This window comes from Sus scrofa, chromosome 3, assembly GCF_000003025.6.
Source record: "Sus scrofa isolate TJ Tabasco breed Duroc chromosome 3, Sscrofa11.1, whole genome shotgun sequence".
Classification (NCBI taxonomy): domain Eukaryota; kingdom Metazoa; phylum Chordata; class Mammalia; order Artiodactyla; family Suidae; genus Sus; species Sus scrofa.
Genome location: NC_010445.4, coordinates 117,924,519 through 117,945,051, shown reverse-complemented (window position 1 = coordinate 117,945,051; position 20,533 = coordinate 117,924,519). Strand labels below are relative to the sequence as shown.

Below are 20,533 nucleotides of genomic sequence, written 5' to 3'. Positions count from 1 at the left end.
GACAAAGGATAAATGATATAGAATGAATAGCTGGAAAAAGTCTAAAATGAAGATAGTCTATTACACTTGAAGGGATTACCTTCAGTCATTTCTAGCTCATAAGCCAATCCACTTAGTAACCTCAGTTCATTTTTTTTTTTTTTTTCCTGATTGCTTTTCAAAAGAAGCATATGGAACATTCAAGAGTAGACTGTAAGAGCCATGGATAATTTGACTTGCTAGTACATTTATCTGAATGATGCCAGACTTTAGTGGGAAACAAGATTTCAGAGCAGTGCTTCTTGATATGCGCACAAATCATTTGGGGTACTGCTTACGTATTTCTCTCCCCCCACACACTTTTTTGGCCTTCCCCACAGCATATGGAAGTTCCTGGACCAGGCTTCAGAGCTGAGCTACAGTGGTAACCTATGTCACAGCTGTGGCAATGCCAGATCCTTAACTCATGTGCTGCGCCAGGGATTGAGCCTTTGTTCCAGAGACACCACCAATCTGGTTGCACCAGAGGAGTAAACACACTTTTTTTTTTTCTTCTTCTTCTTAGGGCCGCGCATACAGCATATGGAGTTCCCAGGCTAGGGGTCAAATTGGAGCTACAGCTGCCAGCCTATGCCATAGCCACAGCAACGCCAGATATGAGCTGTGTCTGCAACCTACAAACACAACCTCATGAATACTAATTGGATTGGTTTCTGCTGAACCATGATGGGAACTCCTGAGGAAACACATTTCTAATATTAAAAACGTAATTTTGGGGAGTTCCCATCATGGCACAGCAGAAACGAATCTGACTAGGAACCATCAGGTTGTGGGTTCCATCCCTGGCCTCATTCAGGTTAAGGATCCAGGGTTGCCATGAGCTGTGGTGTAGGTCGCAGATGTGGCTTGGATCCCACATTGCTGTGGCTGTGGTGTAGGCTGGCACCTCTCCATATGCCGCAGGTGTGGTCCTAAAGAGAAAAAAGAAAGAAAGAAAGAAAGGAAAGGAAAGTAATCTTCCAAAGGATCATGTTAGTCTGACCTTTGTCTTGAGATCTGGAATCCCATATATATATATATATATATATATATATATTTATTATTATTTTGTCCTTTTAGGGCAACACTTGCAGCATATGGAGGTTCCCAGGCTAGGGGTCCAATTGGGAGCTGTAGCTGCTGGCCTACACAACACAGCCACAGCAACTCGGGATCCAAGCCGAGCCTGCGACTTACACTACAGCTCACAGCAACACTGGATCCTTAACCCACTGAGTGAGGCCAGGCACTGAACGTGCAACCTCATGGTCCCTAGTCGGATTTGCTTCCGCTGCGCCACGATAGGAACTCCCTGGAATCCTGTCTTAAATAGGTTTTGTGTGTTCAATATAATCAATTTCTTTACCTACTTTGGAAAGACCAATTAATGACAATATTCATGGTTGATACTATTGGCTAGACACCCTAAGGGTCCATGACATATATCAATTTGTTGATAAACAAAAAAGCAACTATTGTGAGTCTAACTCAACCTAGGAAAAGGCAACTACCTCTTGAGAATGCTTTTTTTTTTTTTTTTTTTTTTTTGCTTTTTAAGGTCACACCTGAGGCATATGAAGGTTCCCAGGCTAGGGATCGAATTGGAGCTACAGCTGCCGGCCTATACCACAGCCACAGTAACACAGGACCCAAGCTGTGTCTGCAACCTACACCACAGCTCATGGCAACACCAGATCCTTAACCCACTGAATAAGGCCGAGGATTGAACCTGCAACCTCATGGGTCCTAGCTGGATTCATTTCTGGTGCGCCACAATGGCAACTCCCACTTGAGCATTCTTGACTGGACATTGAGGTAGTCAACTCTACATAAAATGATGTAATATATTGAATTGTGTTCCACAAAAGTTTATCTTGCTTTGTTTTAAGCCACTCAGTTGTAGTAACCTACCACAGCAGCCCTAGAAAATGAATATAAATTTTGGTACCACGAATGATGTGCTACTATAACATACACCTGAAAATGTGAAGTGGCTTTGTAACTAGGTAATAAGCAGAAGATGGAAGACTTTTGAGGTATATAACAGAAAAAGCCTAGACAGCCTTGAGGAGGTTTTTGGTAGAAACATGGATATTGAAGACAACTCTGGTGAGGGCTCAGGCACATATGAGAAATACAATGGAGAAAGCTTCATCATCTTAGAGAATACATCATCATGTACAATGTGGGTAGAAATATGAATACTAAAGATGCTCCAAGTGAGGTCTCAGAAGGAAATGAGGAACATATTATTGGAAACTGGAGGAAAAGCAATCTTCATTATAAAGTGATAGAAAACTTGGCTAAAACATAACATACTGGGTGAAAAGCATAACTTTGTATTGGGATGTTTAGCCAAGGAGATTTCCAAGCACAGTGCTGAAGACATGACTTGGTTTCTTTTAGTTGCTTATGATACAATAAGAGAGAAAGGAGATAATGAGAAGAAAGAACTGTTAATAAGCAAAAGAAAACCAGCACATGATTGTGAAGTCTTAGCTTATCTAGATAAAGTGCTAAGGAAACAGCCAGTGGATGTCACTGGACAATCCTTTGATATTAATGGAAGACCAACAATGTTTTTGAGAATTCCTATCAGCAGAAGCACTGCCAGACTGGACTGACTGAAAAGGAAAGAGATGGGACAAAATGAAAAAGAATGATTCTTAGGTCAGAGCCATAAACGGCCAGATGGGTGAAGGGACTGCTCCAGGAGATACTGAGCACAGAGTGAGCACCTAGCCACAGATGATTATTCTAAGTCCTTGAAACAATGGACTTTGCTCTGCTGGCTTTCAGATTTCTTTGGAATTAGAAAGCCTTTTCATCCTTCTAATTTCTGCATTTTGCGGATGGGAATGTCTATCCTACGCCTATCACATGACTGCATTTTGGAAGCAGGTAACTTGTTTTCTAGGTTACACAGGTCCAAAGATGGAGAGGTGGTCCAAAGGGTGTATGGCCCTGATACATTAATTTGACCTCTAGCCTTCAGAACCGTGAGACAATAAATTTGCTTTAAGCCATTTAGTTGTAGTAATTTGTAACAGCAGCCCTAGAACACTAATATATAATGCATCTTAACCACACTCTAAGAAAGAGATATTATCTCCATTTCACTCGTGACACAATAGATTTAAAGAGGCTAAATACTTGGTAAATTCTCATACAAGGATGCATAGCTAATAACTAGCCTGAATTTTACTTTTTTTTTACTATGATATCTGAATAATTCATTTAAAGCTTTCAGTTATACTCTGCTATACCCCATGAAGAACACTTAAGGCCACATACCATTCTTTTTTTTTTGTCTTTTTGCCTTTACTAGGGCTGTTCCCACGGCACACATTTCATTCTTAAATCTGGGATATGCTTGAGGTTACATGGGGAATAAACCACGTAAATTTTTAAACTATATATCTGCCATACAAAGACACAAAAATTGGGGAAAGAGTGAGACTTCAATCAATTTATTTTATTTTGTCTTTTTAGGGCTGTACCTGAGGCATGTGGAAGTTTGCTGGCTAAGGGTCAAACCTGAGGTGTAGCCGCTGGCCTATGCCAGAGCCATAGCAATGCGGGATCCACGCCTTGTCTGCAATCTACACTGCAGCTCATGGCAATCCAGATCCTTAATCCACTGATCAGGGTCAGTGATCAAACCCATGTCCTCATGGATACTAGTTGGGTTCGTTAGTGCTGAGCCACAATGGGAACTCCATCAATCAATTTAAAAACCAACATAATTCCAGTTAAAAGTATAGTTAAAGGATCCAGAGTTGTCGCAGTTGCAGCTGAGATTCAATCTCTGGCCAAGGAACTTCCACATGCTGCAGGTGTGGCCATAAAATAAAAAGCATAATCTTCCATACCATCTTAAGGGGCTAATATAAAAAGCAAAAAGCATAAATATGTCAAGTATTCTACTTTAAATCTGTACATTTTATGACAAGACATAAGCAAACAACATCAGATGCAAACTACAAACCAAAATAAAAATCTGCTTTCATTTCTATTGCTCATAATTTTTTTCTAAAAGCAACTAAGTAATTAACCTTACTTTTTAGTATCTAATGCTTAAACTTTTAAAAAATATAAAGGTTAGAGGGAGACAAAAGACATTTAATAATCTTCTCTCCTTCATCAAAGAGCATTTAAACACTGAATTTTTAACATATGAACTATGTAGTTCAGACTAGTATATCATTTCTATCTCTACTCACCTTGCCAATTTCCATTATTCCATCATGCAAAAAGGCTTGCATGATTTTAAGAACTGCCTGGATCTTATATCTTTAATGAAAACTACCTGTGTGATTACTGAACATGAGGACACTCTAAAGACATTCTAATAAAAAGACACTCTAAAAACCTACACCGGAGTTCCTGCCGTGGTGGTTCAGGGGTTAATGAATCTTACTAGCATCCATGAGGACGCAGGTTTGATCCCTGGCCTTGCTCAGTGAGGATCCGGTGTTGCCGTGAGTTGTGGTGTAGGTCGCAGATGCGGCTTGGATCCTGTATTGATGGCTGTGGTGTAGGCCAGCAGCTACAGCTCCGATTTGACCCCTAGCCTGGGAATCTCCATATTATGCTGTGGTATGGCGCTAAAAAGCAAAACTAAATAAAAAAGTAAATAAAACCTAAATCTACCCCAAACCAAAAAAACAAAACACAAGGATGCAAAAATAAGAAGTTCACAACTGACCGCCTTAAAACTTTTCAAAGTGCTTCTACAGAGTAGGATCTCAACAAACACACTGATGGGAGAACACAGAGTACAACAGTCAAATAATGCTTTAAGGTAAAAGTGTATGTAAATCTATGTATGTAAAATAATTTTAAAATAAGTATCCAGTATCCAAAAATAAATTCATCAATGACATAGATAGAAAGCTATTTAACTTCAATTGCTCAGACATTTTGTTGAGATTGAGATCTGAGTACAGCTGATCTCCGAACAGCTTGGGGGCTGAGCACTGACTCCCATCCCATGCCCCAAAAATATGTATTTTTTTTTGATTCCCCTAAAACTTTATTAATAGTCTACTATTGACCAGAAGCCTTTGTGGTAACAAACAGTTGATTAACACATTTTATGTTTTATGTATGTCCATCTAAATATACTTTTATGCATTCACAACATACCTAAATTTTCCTTTTTTTCCAGTATTTCAGTATTTCCATGTGGTTAACCTGTGAATCTTTTCACATTGTCGCAAATCTCTAAAACTCCCCTCCCCCCCGATTTTTGGGAAAAAACTCTATGTATTAAGCGGAGCTGGGCAGTATAAGCCTGCGTTGTTCAAGGGTCACTGTACTCTTACAGCTGTGCAGAAATGTCTGAGCTTTCCTGTTTCTAATCTAATGAGGGGAGGAAACCCAGGAGTAACTCTAATATAATTCAGTCTGTGGTAAATTTGGTATAAAAGAAAAAACCATGAAGGAAAGGTAATAATTCTAATGCAGAGAATATGTTTTTATAAGATGGAATTATTAAATAAAGTGCAATAAGGCAATAGCATTACAATCATTTATACTGTAACTGCTGGTTTACTTCACAACAAAAAAGCAAATATGACGTGTGTAGAATGTTTTTCCTTTTTTTTTTTGGTCTTTTTAGGGCTGCACCCGTGGCATATGGAAGTTCCCAGGCTAGGGGTCGAACTGGAGCTACAGCTGCAGGCCTACACCACAGCTCATGGCAACGCCAGATCCTTAACTCACTGAGGCCGGAGACTGAACCTGTGTCCTCATGGATACTAGTCAGATTTGTTTCCACTGAGCCACTCAGGAACTCTGGATTATGTCTTTTCAACAGTATCTCTCCAGTCAAGCAGTCAGGCATATAGGTATCTGACACTGGCTAAATAAATTAATATGTAAAAATTTTGTTCAGACCCTATAATTCATAAATGGAGGCCAATAAAAGTATACACAAAAGATAAACATAGAAATTCTCTTTTGTGGCTCAGTGGTAACAAACCTGACTAATATCCATGAGGATGAGGGTTTGATCCCTGGCCCCACTCAGTGGGTTAAGGATCTGGCATTGCTGTGATCTGTGGTGTAGGTTGCAGATGCAGCTCGGACCTGGTGCTGCTGTGGGTGGCTATGGCGTAGGCTGGCAGCAGTAGCTCTGATTCAGCCTCTCGTCTAGGGATTTCCACACGCTGCAGGTGTGCCCCGCCCCTTCAAAAAGGTAAATATAAAATAGGGATTAGTTTTAGTATAAATCAAGCTTATCAACATTCTATTTAAAATACCATGTATGGACCCTTTTCTCGATCAGTGTTTTGGTATTTAGGGGCACACCTGTGGCAGATCTTTAACACACTGAGCAGGGCCAGGGATCAAACCCGCATCTTCACAGATACTTCTTTGTTAACCACTGCGCCACAACGGGAACTCCTCATCAGTTCTAATTTAAGAAATAAGTAATATTTTGGAGTTCCCGTCGTGGTACAGTGGTTAACGAATCCGACTGGGAACCATGAGGTCGAGGGTTTGATCCCTGCCCTTGCTCAGTGGGTTAAGGATCCGGCGTTGCCGTGAGCTGTGGTGTAGGTTGCAGACGTGGCTCAGATCCAGCGTTGCTGTGGCTCTGGTGCAGGCCTGTGGCTACAGCTCTGATTCAACCCCTAGCCTGGAAACCTCCATATGCTGCGAGAGCGGCCCAAGAAAATGGCAAAAAGACAAAAAAAAAAAAAAAAAAAAGAAAAGAAAAGAAATAAGTAATACTTTAAGAGACCCTTGAAGGAAAGGAAAAAAAGTATTATTTTATATTAAAAGTCATTACTGACAAGTGAAAAATACCGATATACTGACATTCAAATTCACTTTTTCCACGAACTCACAACAGGCTAAATTATATTTTCCATAACTTCATAAAAAGCTCACAAAAATTCTAAACTTAGGGAAAGGAAAAGATCCCTTCTTTCTTCAGAGAGATAGTAGACAAATAAAAACATCCTTTGAGAAGTAGTGTGACATCATCTTGGAATGAACCAGAGACAAGTGGGCTCAAAAATTTTGTTCCTTACTAATAACTTCATGACCACAAGCAAGTTTCTTCATTTCTTTGAGAATGAAATTGTATGTGAATGAGAGAAAGAAAGAGTAGTCAAGGCTGCTTTCTCCCCATTTGGATATTTAATTGCTCTAGTCCGACTTAGTAAAAAAGGCCATCCTTCCCACATACACAAGACTGGCACTGTGGCCATGAGTCAGGCAGCTAAATTAGCAGGTCTATTTCTGGATTCCATTGATCTATTTCTCTACCTTTGTGCTAATACCACAATTTTAGTTACTGTAGTTTTATAAAACGTTTGATATCTGTCAAAGTTATTAAATTCTAATTTTGTTCTTCAAGACTGTCTTGACTGTTTTTGATTCTGTCTTTCCATTAACATGAAGTAAATAAGCTTGTCAATTTTTTTAAAAAGCCTGAAAAATTCTTACACAGACTGTGCTAAATCTATACATCAATTAGAAGACACTTGGGGAGTTCCTGCTGTGGACCAGTGGTTTAAGGATCTAGTGTTGTTTCTGCAGTGGCTCAGGTTTGATCCTTGACCTGATGCAGCAGGTTAAAAATCTGGTGTTGTCACAGCTAGGTGTAGGCTGCAGCTGTGGCTCGGATTTGATCCCTGGCCCAGGAAAATATATGCTGTGGGTATGGCCTGAAAACAAAAGACGTGGTATCTTTTTTTTTTTTTTTTTTGCTTTTTTTAGGATTGCACATGCTGCATATGGAAGTTTCCAGGTTAGTTGTTGAATTTGGAGCTACAGCTACAAGCCTACACCATAGGCACAGCAACTTCAGATCTGAGCCACAGCTCAGATAATACAATCTCAAGAATATAATAATAACCCAATTAGCAAGGCCAGGAATTGAAGCCACATCCTCCTGGATACTAGTCAGGTTCGTTACTGCTGAGCCACAAAGGGAACTCCCAACATGGTATCTTTATAGTACTGAGTCTTTCAAGTCATAAACTTGCAGGTCCTCCCATTTATCTGTCTTTAACTTTGGTTATGCTTTATAGTTTATAGTGTAATGATCTTGCCCTTCTTGCAATAGACTTTTTCCTGGTTAAGAAACAGTCTCATGTAAAAATATTCTAAACATGGAAGATAGGTCAATTTTCCATGTCACCCCCATGAAATCCTTGCTGCTTCCATTTTTAAAGGTTATGTGGCTAAGGCCACTGATCTGTGATGGACCACATCTGCCTATATTTTAAGAGTTAGTCCTCTGATCCTATGTTTACTTAATATACATATTTAGCATATAAACACTGCAATGATGTGAGTTCCTGGTGAATTCTTGGTAGATTAAAATAATTTTTAAGGCACATGATAGCTTATGTGTTACCAGTAGGAAGGATAAGATAGAGAAACAAGTGAATGAGGAGCTGAAATGCAAGTATGAAGGAAAGGTAGGGCCAATGAATAAAAAGGAAAACAAATGATAGTAAATAATGATACACAGAATTGTAGACAATAAATTAAAGAAAGAAAAAGCTACAACTTGCAAAAACACCTATCAAGGGAAAAAAGAATTTAAAAACATACACAGTAAGAGACCAGACTTTTCTATTTTTCTCTCACCCAATAAGATTTTTTCAAAAATTTAAAATATGCAATGGCAAGGGGACTTCAGGTCAATGGAAGGACAGAGGCAGGAAGAAGAACAATGCATTAAGGAGATAATGGGGACAAAAATCAAAGGCTCATATAACACAAAACAGATCCAGGAATTATGAATTAAAAAGAAGTATGAACTGGAGTAATGCTGTAGTATGTCCACTATAAATTGTTCCAAGGTGTGTCTCTCCATGTGAGTGTTGTTACTAGAAATTTCAGTGGGATAATCCTTTTTTAAATGAAAAGTTTAGCGTCTGGCTGCTGGCTAATTAATGTTAACAGAATGTTAACAGAATCCCAACATCATTGTAACAAGCAAAAACTGATGCCACATATTTCCAAACTGTTCACCTCCTCATCCTATTTTAAACAGGCACTCCAAGTAATTCTGACATGCTGAACCAATGAAACAGATCTTCAGGTATTTTCTAGTCTCAAATCTGAGATTATCTTAACTGAATTAACTGGTGAAAACATTCTCAGTCATTAGAAACACAAAGTAACAGAAACTATCACTAAATGATAATGAACCAAACTTAAGGGCAAAAATTAATCACTGTGACCCCACACCACTACTAAGACTGATACGCTGTATACAGAAATGAAACAAATTCTTCCACATTAGTAATTTAGAACTTCTTCACATGAGTATTTCATACTCAACAATAAATGACTTTTAGACACATCAATGGGCTGAAGCAGTACTTTCATATATACCACCAAAGGAACTTGTAAATAGTATTCTGTTGAGAGCTGAACTGAATATGTTGTCCTATCTATAGCCAGTCCCTGAGTTGCTTACCTTACGATAACACATATTCTTACTTCCTAGAGTCGATAACATATTTGGACTTTAAAAACGTCCGCAAGAGCTTCTCTATAAATCTCAAGAATAATCGAGAAAGAAAGGGATCTAGAAGTCTAGTAACCTTACTAGACAAATAATACATATATTTGCTTTTTAGGGCCATACTTGCGGCATATGGAGGTTCCCAGGCTAGCAGTTGAATTGGAGCTGTAGCCACTGGTCTACGCCACAGCCACAGCAACTTCAGATGCGAGCCACATCTGCAACCTACACCAGAGCTCATGGCAATGCCCGATCCATAACCCACTGAGCGAGGCCAGAGATCGAACTTGCGTCCTCATGGATGCTAGTCAGATTCGTTTCCACTGAGCCACAACAGAATTCCAACCTTACATTTATATTTAAAAAAATACATAACCTATGCCACTGTGAAGTGAGGTATGAGAGGCTGACTAGAATATTATTATTGACATACTCTGTAAAATTGTTCAATTCATTAATAGAATACCATAACAGAAAATAAAAAGATAACATCAGAGTCAGAACGGGGTTCTAGCCTCACTTCTGTCGTTTACTGGTCTGGGCAAATCTCTTGGGCTAATATGACTTATAACCTTCTCATCTTTAATGGGCTTATCACTCAGCCAGTCTATGTTAACAATTAGGATGAAATGAAATAATGAATATGAAGGTGCTTTAGAAAACTATCGAATGTTATTAAGTTATAGGAGAACAAGTTACTTAAAAGATAATGCTTTCAATGAAAACTTTAATTTATATTATTTTCTGCTTTAAGGACCATATATAAAACTCAGAAAAACTGCACATAGCCTTACAACCAATAAGGCTACTCTTGTTTAATTCTTAAACAACTCATTCTAAGAAAAGCAGGTGATCAAATCTGCCAAAAGTCAGCAATTTCAACAGACAAAACCACTACAAACCACTATTTGATTACTGAATATATGACATTAATGAATTTTCAAAAGTGATAGCCACCTTCAGGTTAACTAATTTCACTGAGTTCAAAGCTTACATTAGACTTTCTAATACCCCTTTCTTATGGAAAAAAAAAAAAGCCAGTTCAAAAATGAAGAGGTAACAAGAGAAGATGCCATTAGACTGTCAAACAAAAATATCAAAATGCTACTTTATACTCAAGAAGTTCCATATCAATCTAATTACTATGAGCATAAAGATTAAATCAGAAATCACTAATATATTTTAAATGTTTACTCAAGGAACAAAAAGAACAAGTTAGCTACTCTAGGTGGATGAGTAAAAAATAAAACAATACTGGAAACATTTAATGTTTTTTCACAGGGAGTGAAGTACCTCAAAATAAGAGACTGACTTCTATCACAGAGAATAATTTAAAAAACAACTTCAGGTAGAAGTTTTTGACAACATCTTTGTAAGTCAATAGAAAAGCATCCACGTAATATTCAATGCTGAACTTGAAGTGCAGAATTTGACACAGCTTTTTGCATTTCAAGATAAAACCCACTAATCTTAAAATTGTTCCCTTTTCTTGGTCTTTTCCTCATAAATGTTGCTTTTTAAACGTTGTAGTGAACATGGGAACCAATTAGAAGGGACTCCAAATGGCCAAAGACGGTAATATTTTAGGATCAAGAAAAGATATAAACTGTGTTATCTCAGACTGCAATGTACTGAAACACATCAATTATCCTAAAATCCATCAATCTGCAGGTGACAAAAACAAACCCCCACAAGTTACCTTTAGAAGCTGCTACGGCATCAATTCATTCCAGAAAATAAAGGAAAAGAAATCAAGCATTATTGTGACACCTATATGAACTATGTATTTCAGGGTAACCTCACAACTGATGAAAGTTCTTTTCCATAGAAAAATTCCAGCTAATGAATGTAGAAGGAATGACAGAATTAGTGCACAATGATTTTGCAATCTCTGAAGAAATGTTTAGGCAATGATCAAAAGCTGCTAAGCTGTTAGGTGGAACTGGCTGACAACCTCACAATGGAAATAATTAGACATGTGTTTCCTGGTATAGTGCAAAACGAAAATACAAAACCATATAAACAAAAAATCAAATAATGAAGCAAACTAACAACCAGATCAAGCCTCTAAATTTAATCCCCCTCACCCCTTTTTAAATGGCCACACTTGCAGCAGCATACAGAAGTTCCCAGGCCAGGGATCAAATCTGAGCCTAGCTTCAATCGAAGCTGTAGCTGCAGCAACATGGGATCCTTTAATCCACTGTGCCAGGCTGGGATAAAACCTAAACCTCTGTAGTGACCCCAGCTGCTGCAGTCGGATTCTTAACCCACTGCACTGTGGCAGAAACTCTAATTTGATTCCATTTTACGGGAAATTCCAAGTAGAGGAACATGTTAAATACCACCATGGGAAAAATATCACCAAAGTTAAGAATGTGGGATACTCAAAAGGACAAAATTTCTTCAACAAATAAATGGAAAGAAAAAAAAAGAGAGAATGGGGAAATGGTTCCAAATCAAAGGACATATCAAACAAATGATGGGCCTTTTTGGACCATGATTCAAACACAACTATTTTTTTTAAAATGACATTTAAGTCAATTAGGGAAATTACAGTAATGAGAAATTATAAATTTTATAAGGTATGATGATGATATTATGGCTATCATTGTTTTTTAAAAAGGAATCTCTCAGAAATTTCATCCTAGAATATGGAAAATAAAATTATCATATTTCTGACTTTAATGTATTTAAAAAGTAACAAGGTTGCAAATCTTAAAAATATTTTGGGTTATAGATCAACACTTGTTCTTCAATCAGAAAGAGACTGCCAGTCATCCTGCTAAATACACTTATGTTGATTAAAGAACAATTATTTTAAAAAATGGAACATCTTTGTTGGAAAGACAGAAACACAATGCTGCTATTATCTTTTTTTGTGAGTCAAGTAGTAGCACGAGCAAAGGCAAAGGCAGAGGTAGATTAAAAAAGTTACCTGTTTCATTCAATATTTTAAGAATATAGATATCTGAACTTATCAAGAACTAAAATGGTTATATGTCATAAAATCTCATAATAATCTAATTCAAAGCAATTCCAATGAAACCAAGAATATCTTTTTTTGACATTATATCCTAATACGTGAGCTCAGTAAGATTTTTTAAATGGCTATGCAAATTTTTTTGTTGTTGTTTTGCTTTTTAGGGTTACACCTGCGGCATATGGAAATTCCCAGGCTAGGGGTCGAATGAGAGATACAGCTGCTGGCCTATACTACAGCCACAGCAATGCCAGATCTGAGCCATGTCTGTGACCTACACCACAGCTCAAGGCAATACCAGATCCTGACCCACTGAGCAAGGCCAGGGACTGGCCACATCCTGATGGATACTAGTCGGATTCTTTTCTGCTGCGCCACAACCAGGACCCCGCAATGAGGAAATTCACTTCAAGGATATATAATTTAAAATATTTTTTTAAACCAGAGAGTGTATAAGTCTTGCATTGTGATTCAGGGACATGAAATCAAAGGAGAGATTATATCCCTCAATAAATACTATGCAAAGAAAAAATTTATGAAATCTACTAAATTATCTTCAACCTGGCAGGATATATTCCTTGTTAATAAACAACATTGCCAGTTACACTACAACTAAAACTAAATGAAACTGAGGGATCACAAAAGGAAAAAAAATCTATAGATAGTTTCAATCAGAGGTGTATTTTTTGTTTGTTTTGGCCACACCTGCAGCATTTGGAAAGTTTCTGGGACAGGGATCAAACCCACACCACAGCAGTGACAATGCAGGATCCTTAACCTATTGTACCACCAGGGAACTCTGATCAAAGTGTATTAAAATACCACATTTCAAGCTAGAGCTAAAATAAGGGAGTTTAGCTTCAACTATGGGTACAAAAGTATTGAGCTATAATACAGAACTGCTGGCCACATGATGAATACTTCTCTTAACTGACTAGAATTCCTTTTGTAAGCATGTATATGTCTGGATTCTTTATGGTATAAAGAAAAATATCTAGATTGCTGTTTAATTAGAGACATCTAAAAAGTCATTTATAATCCAATTTTTAACCAAGCTATACAGAACAATGCCATTTATACAGGCCCTAAAGCACAACATAAGCAGAAACAGTTGACAGAATCTGATCTGAAACTTACCTATGAAGAAAATGACAGGACATGACAAATATAATCCTAACGAATAAAACACAAACTATTATGAAAAGTCTATTCTTAGATTTGTTTTGTTCCAAATTTTCGTGTCCATTTCAAAGTCTCAACATCATATTTACATGGGAGTGGAAGGAGTGGGTCTGAATAGAAATAAGGAACTGAGTAGCTCCTGTGACTAAGGAAAGATAAATGAAGGCTGTAGACTACAAACTGGTTAAGTTTACACAAATAGTGCTGCAAAGCAGATCTTAGGACCTCCCCCCACAAATAAATTAACTGGACGTATATATTCAATATCTCCCAAGAGGTAATAAGGCCCAGAATTTGGGGTGGACCAGTCTTTAAAAAAGACATCCAGCCCTCTTTGTAATAACATAAATCTAAATGATGGTAACAATAAAAGATACCTTTGTTACATGGACACTTACTATATCACTGAGCTTTAGGAAAAAAAAGTGCTATAGCTTTGACAGGGGGTGGAGGTGGGGGTGTCCAAACATGATTACAGCTTACATCTGCTTACAAAAACAGCATTACTTTTTAACTCACAAGCTGATTTAAATCTTTCCAAGGACATAAAAATCATCAATAGAATCCCTCGGTTTTGGTTGAAATGACTACAATTATAAAAATCCAAAATCTAATTTTAATAAAATACTTTCTGTGAAGAGATAGGGATTCATACACAGCCTCTAGTATCCAAATGCCCTTCAAAATATACTATTAACTACATGGTTAAATACTTCCCGGAGTGGGAAAAAGGTGACCGCCAATTCGGTAATCTTGGGGTGGGGGCAATTTTAATATACAGATATAATTTGAAGTTCTAAATATTCCAACTTCAAGGGTACAAGCCTAGAACATTTTTTTCTTAAACAACATATTCAAAAGTAAAAGAAGTATATGGACCAAACCCATACATAGTAAGATTCTCTAACTCACAAACACAATTCATATACCGTTAATATAACCCTTCGGTAAAATGGCCAGGCATTCAAAGGCCAAAGTAAAAACCATTGTACTAAACTAAATTAATTTAAAGTTCAATAACTATGTGACTAATGTTTTGCTTTTGGGGTGCAATTAACTTTTGATCATGAAACTTGTTTCACTATCATGTATAAATAATTGACTTTCAGATGATCTAAAACACACACAAATCAAAAAGCACAGACAAGAAAAAACACACCACTGTATTTCATAAAAGGAACATAAGATATAATAGGGGTCTTTACCTTACTGTATATTAGACCCTCACTTTGAATTTTCAGGAAAGTAGCACTTTTTCAAAAGGCTAATATCTAAAAGCAAAAGCAATTTGGCATGTTTTATCCAACATTAAATATTTTACACATATTATAAAACACACACACAAATACACTTACATGTATACATACAAATAAAAAGGGTTTTGGGTTTTTTTTTTACCTAAATGCAAACTGGATGAGGATCCATGTGATGAAAGTGATGGCGGTGGCGTAAGTGAATGTCCTGGAGTTTGGCTTGGCAGAGGCATGCCTATTGGACTTGGAGAGGAGGAAAATCCCAGACTATTGTAAAATGGTTGCCCTATGGGTGCTAGGCTGCTACTAGATCTTTTGTACAAGTCAGAGCTAGTAGATAGAGACTCTCTCCTTGTGGCACTACTACTTGCAGAACTGCCAACTGAAGAAGAAATAAAAAAAACCCTAATTACATACAGTGTAAACTGAATAAAACCTATCCCCAACTCTTGCTGGGAAATAACAGAGTGATCACAATAATTATTTTTAGAAACATTATAGAGAAGATAATTACTGTGATAACTACATATACACTAACTTATTAATCATAAAAGGGTATAAATGCACCCCAATAAAGTAACCAAATACTTAACAGAGCAGTCATATGTTCACTATTTCACACATGTTTACCATTGATACATACGATTACTGTGCTTTAATACCCTGGTATGATTTATAAACCCTGAAATTGTCTGCTTTAGGATATGCTAGAGATTAAATTCCAATAAGGTTAAATTTTGGTAGTGTCCTAATCTCTGGAACCAGGTTCTTAGACTTCAACTCAATGCCGAGAAAAGATTATACTGATAAACAGAATATTAATACATTTCCCTCGCCATTCACATTTGATTTGGCTTTCACTTGTGTTCAAACCATAGTCCTTTATCCATATTGGCCCGAATATTAGTCAGCTGTGAAATATAGATGGCAGCTTACTCCTCACAGTACTTTTCACACTACACATTCTCCCTATCCTTCAACAACTGAATTACAAAATATATATGAAAAAAACCAAACTTCCTTGTAGAAAACTGATAGCTTGTTTCATTACTGTTATCCACCAAAGACATGTGTTCACTTACCCTTCAGGATCTTCCAATTCCTAAGATTCTATTACTGGCCTTGTGAGCCCCTAACTCAAGTAAAGACTGATCAGTATACAATTACATCACATCCCTTACTGTACTACACACTGAATTTTTTGAAAAAAAACCAAAAAACCAAAAAAACAAAAAACTGAATCCCCAATTCAACTATCAACTTTCAAGTCCTTTTTTCTTTTTGGACTCCGCAAAATCACACAGGGATGGTAGGTTCACGTTACCATGTAGCTATGCATGCTCAGAAGAGCAACCTAAGATCTAGCTGTTAATCAACATATATTTGGATTATCAAATACTTTTTTCTTTTTCTTTTTGCATTTTAGGGCTGCGCTTGTGGCATATGGAAGTTCCCAGGCTAGGGGTCGAATTGGAGCTATAGCTGCCAGCCTACACCACAGCAATGCGGGGTCCGAGCTGTGCCTGGGACCTACACCACAGCTCAAGCCAACACCAGATCCATAACCCACTGAGCGAGGCCAGAGATCAAACCCATATCCTTATGAATACTAGTCAGGATTCGTTTCTGCTGAGCCACAACGGGAACTCCAGGATAATCAAATTCTTTACCAAGTGTTTAAAAGGACTGTCCAAAACTCTTAATTCTTACGTCTCACTTAGAGAGCCTATTTTCAAGTTATGTTCTTTATGGTTTTCAAGCCTTTTTAAACTGGAGTCTTTCATACTTAAGGTAATTTCCTATTATATTTCTTAACTTGTCAATTTTTTTTTTTTTTTTAGAACAAGCTCTATATTCGGACCAATATGGTTAATTCTCTTCAAGAGAATTTTAAAGTCTCCATTAGGTCTTGGTTTTCTAATTCCAAGTCAATTATAAGTAGGTCATAAGGGTATAGATTAAAGAGAAAAATTAAGGACAGCATATGATGGTAGACCAAGTTAAGCTCATTAATATAGATAGGAAACTTAATTACACTGGTTTAACCAAATTCAAACTTCTATAAAGGAAAAAAACCAGGCTCATGCTACTGCATTAAGTAAAATATTATATAAACAGTATTCAACATTTAAAAATAGCCAGTGTGGTTTCTGAAAGACTGATCATGTTTTATTGAAATTTTCACTTTTTAAGATATCATATTGTAGGGAAACACTAAGTAACTATATGCATTTTAATAGCAAAAAGTAAAATAAACACTATTGTAAGAAATAGTTCTTGAGATGGTTTTGGCAAAATTGTCAACATATGCTACATTAACTATGCTAATTTAAAAGGACACTGTCAAAGTGATTTTTCTAAAACATGGCTACATTTAAAATTTCTATTTATTTCAGAAAACAGTTTAACAGACAAGTAAAAAGACAATAGCTCTCTAATGGGAGAAGCAGCACTATCATTCTCCTGGCAAATAACCAAAGAAACCAGCTTTGACACATGCAATATTATTTTATTCTAAAAAGGAAAAGCTTAGCCAAACACTTAAAAGTACTGCAGAAATAGCTTTACACATAAACTGGCTGGCTACTTAAATTATCTAATGCCTCAATTATCTGCAACGGTATGATTATAAAATATAAAACAAAATATACCTAAAATATCTAAGAGGCTAGACAGACAATGGAGTCACTAATCATTTAGCAACTGTGTATGTATAAGAAGTTAAATTACAAACTTTCGAATGTAAAAGAACATTCTAAATAATGGGCCACAGAAAGGATGATTTAATTACTATATTACAATGGCTAAGCTTCCTGGCAAGTTGTGTTATAAACTGGAGTATTTAACAGTGTTAAGCATTTATAATTTCATCATATGGGTAAGAGAATGACTGTGTACATGTTACTGTGTGTGTACATGGGCATATAAACATAGTTCCTGAATGCAGGGGGATGCGTCTTAACTAAGGGACAAATAGGAATTTGGAAGAACTGGGTAAGGGGGGGCTACAAATCTGTATCAGACTGTAAGTGACATTTTATTAGAAAAGGGAACATAAGATTTATCAAACCTTTTCTCTATTTTTACTGGCTCATTTAAGGGTCTAAAATGTATTGTTCAGAAACCAGTTATTTCCATCAAGCTTTTTTTCTCTTTTTTAAAGTTATAGGTCCTTTCAATTTGCTTTAGCAATTTGGGATTATTTGGGGAAAATGCTTGTCAACTGTGTGAGAAACAAAAAATGCATCTATGGGAGTGCTTGGACTGGAGATAAAAATACTAAGTTCCAAAAGGAGTGAAAAAATTCAAACAGGAAAATTAAAGGACTAAGTAGTCTCAAATCACTAGATTTTCCCTCAGAAGTTCCTGTGCCCATTCTTTACGTAATTTTGTATTAGGCAAACATGATATTTCCCTGCTGTATTTCACTGTAAAAAAAAGCATTCTGCACTAAAAGGTTATAGCTGTTCTAGGCTATCCCTTTTAGAAATATGAAATGTTTAAAAAGTTCAGAAGCTATTTTCTTAGAATACTGGCAAGCATAGTTAGTAATGACTAGCACGTGTTCTGCCATTTTCCACACCAGAGAAGAATATAATTTAATGTGGTGGGAAAATATATAAGAAGCAGATTTTAAGTCTCTGGGACACCAGGGGGAAAAAAAAAATCCCTTGAAGTCTGACTAAATGGTCCTGCCCCTCATAAAGAAAAGGCTATCAATCGTGCCAAGAAAATGAGGATAAGATGTCTTTCCCCATGTTTCCTAAATACTCAAATACTCGGGGAATATCAGAGTATGTACAAGGGTATCAATGTGGGTCTCTGAATTTGGTGCTTCCTCAGTTACAAAATCAGTCTGTGTGGGTAAATTATTTATTTTGTGAAGCTATTTAAATTTGGATTTCTTAACTACTGAACATAAAATGAGAATATGGGAAAAAAATCCTTTTCAATGAATTTTTAGTGATAAAGGCTAAGCTGTTTAAAATAAAGATAAGCCTACTGGTAGTTTCTTAGGGGCATCTGTTTAGAACATTCCATTATATTTTATAGCAAAGACCATAAATAACTATTAGCATTTAATAATAAATCATCTGATGAGCAAAGATAATTATTATTTTAAAAACACTAGAAACTTAAGATGGCAAAATACTTACTTCCTTAAGCAACATTATGTAGGGAAAAAGGAAGAGCTAATAATTAGCATAATATATGTTGTCCCAGACAAACCTTACTAAAACCAGAATTAGAGTAATATAATTCTTAAAGCCAGGGAAAATGTATTATATTTGAGTAAAGGATGGGCTGCTTGAAATGAGTTAAACACTTATAAATGTTGCAGGAGGTGGTTTTTTCTTCTATAAAATTAAACCAATCAACTGGCATCTTACTCCTGTCTTTTCTGCACTATAAGCTATTACTGTTTATCTTAATATTAAAAACAAATACATATACCTCAGGTCCAATCAACAGAGTGCACTCATTTTAAAAAGAAACTTACCTGATGAACCAAATCCACTGAGGGCTGAGCCTATAGCAGCACCCAAAGAGCTACTGCTTCCAAAGCCAAGAGATGTACTTCCAGGCTGGCCAGGTCCGTGAGAAAATAAAGAACTGCTCTGGGAGCTATTAGTCAAAGAAGTGCTCCCATAAAATGAATTAGACTGCAGATTAGTGCTTGGCTGTTGCTGCTGCTGCGGTGGTGGCTGAGTGCCAATTGGCCGGAATAGACCATTTGTGCTGCCTGTTAGACTATTTGCAGTTCCTCCAGCTGCTGCCGCCGCTGTGGTAAAATAAATTTCAGATACTTCTTAAAACTACCCAGAAAACCATTTTCTATTTTTAAAATATCTCAAACAACACCAGAAAAATATTACCCCTTAAAACATCAGTTATACTTACCAGCTTGTGCTGCTGCTGAACTAATTAAAACAGGTGTTGGAGCCATTAATCGAACTGGAGCTCCAAGGCCAGTTCTTGCTCCAGGGCCAACCACTAAGGCACCAGTCTGATCATAATAGGCAGTTGGAGCTAGTACTTGATAGCCTAGATAATATTAAAATAAATGTTCACCAATGAAAATATTTATTATAGAAAACATGCATTTCCCCCATTTGTGTTTCTATCAATCAGAAAACAGAGCTACTTATACTGTAAATATAAAAATCCTTAAATAGTTACCACATAAAGACCAAACACATCTGAGAAGGTATTACTAAATATATGAAAATGTAGGATCGTACACATAAGCATTAGTTTTATTACAGCCTTGAACACAAGGCAGATGACGATCTGCATTACTCAGATCTATAGGAGTGAAGTTTCTCTCTTAGTAGCCTTTCTCAGAAGGGATCCTCATCTGAATCACAGAACAGAAAATGTCTATTTTGAACAGAAAAGTGATGTTTTTGCCAGTTTTCTCAAGGATGTATAACAAGTACCACTCTAGATGCATGGGAGAGTAAGTTAACTAACTATACAGGTCATAGGGATTTTCTCCAAGAACTTAGGTTGAGAAAGGCTGTCTTATACAGTAACAAGGACTCCAGCTCAAAAATCCAACAACCACTTGCAAAAATGTACTGGCAACCTCGGACC

The 20,533-nt window shown here is 36.8% G+C and overlaps 1 protein-coding gene across 27 annotated transcripts in view; it reads right to left on the bottom strand.

Annotated features, from left to right (window-relative positions):
* The window catches only part of PUM2 (pumilio RNA binding family member 2), a 107,635-nt gene that overhangs the window by 20,513 nt on the left and 66,589 nt on the right, over positions 1-20,533 (bottom strand). For 11 of the 27 annotated variants that reach the window (XM_013996320.2, XM_005662719.3, XM_021087797.1 and 8 more), the window contains 4 exons: positions 19,838-19,981; positions 19,437-19,718; positions 15,081-15,317; positions 13,638-13,673 (listed from right to left, as the gene is read on the bottom strand). In XM_013996320.2, the coding sequence (XP_013851774.1) occupies positions 13,638-13,673; positions 15,081-15,317; positions 19,437-19,718; positions 19,838-19,981 (699 nt within the window). The remainder of the gene's footprint in view (positions 1-13,637; positions 13,674-15,080; positions 15,318-19,436; positions 19,719-19,837; positions 19,982-20,533) is intronic. The other 16 variants (XM_021087793.1, XM_021087801.1, XM_021087808.1 and 13 more) reach the window with 2 other exon arrangements.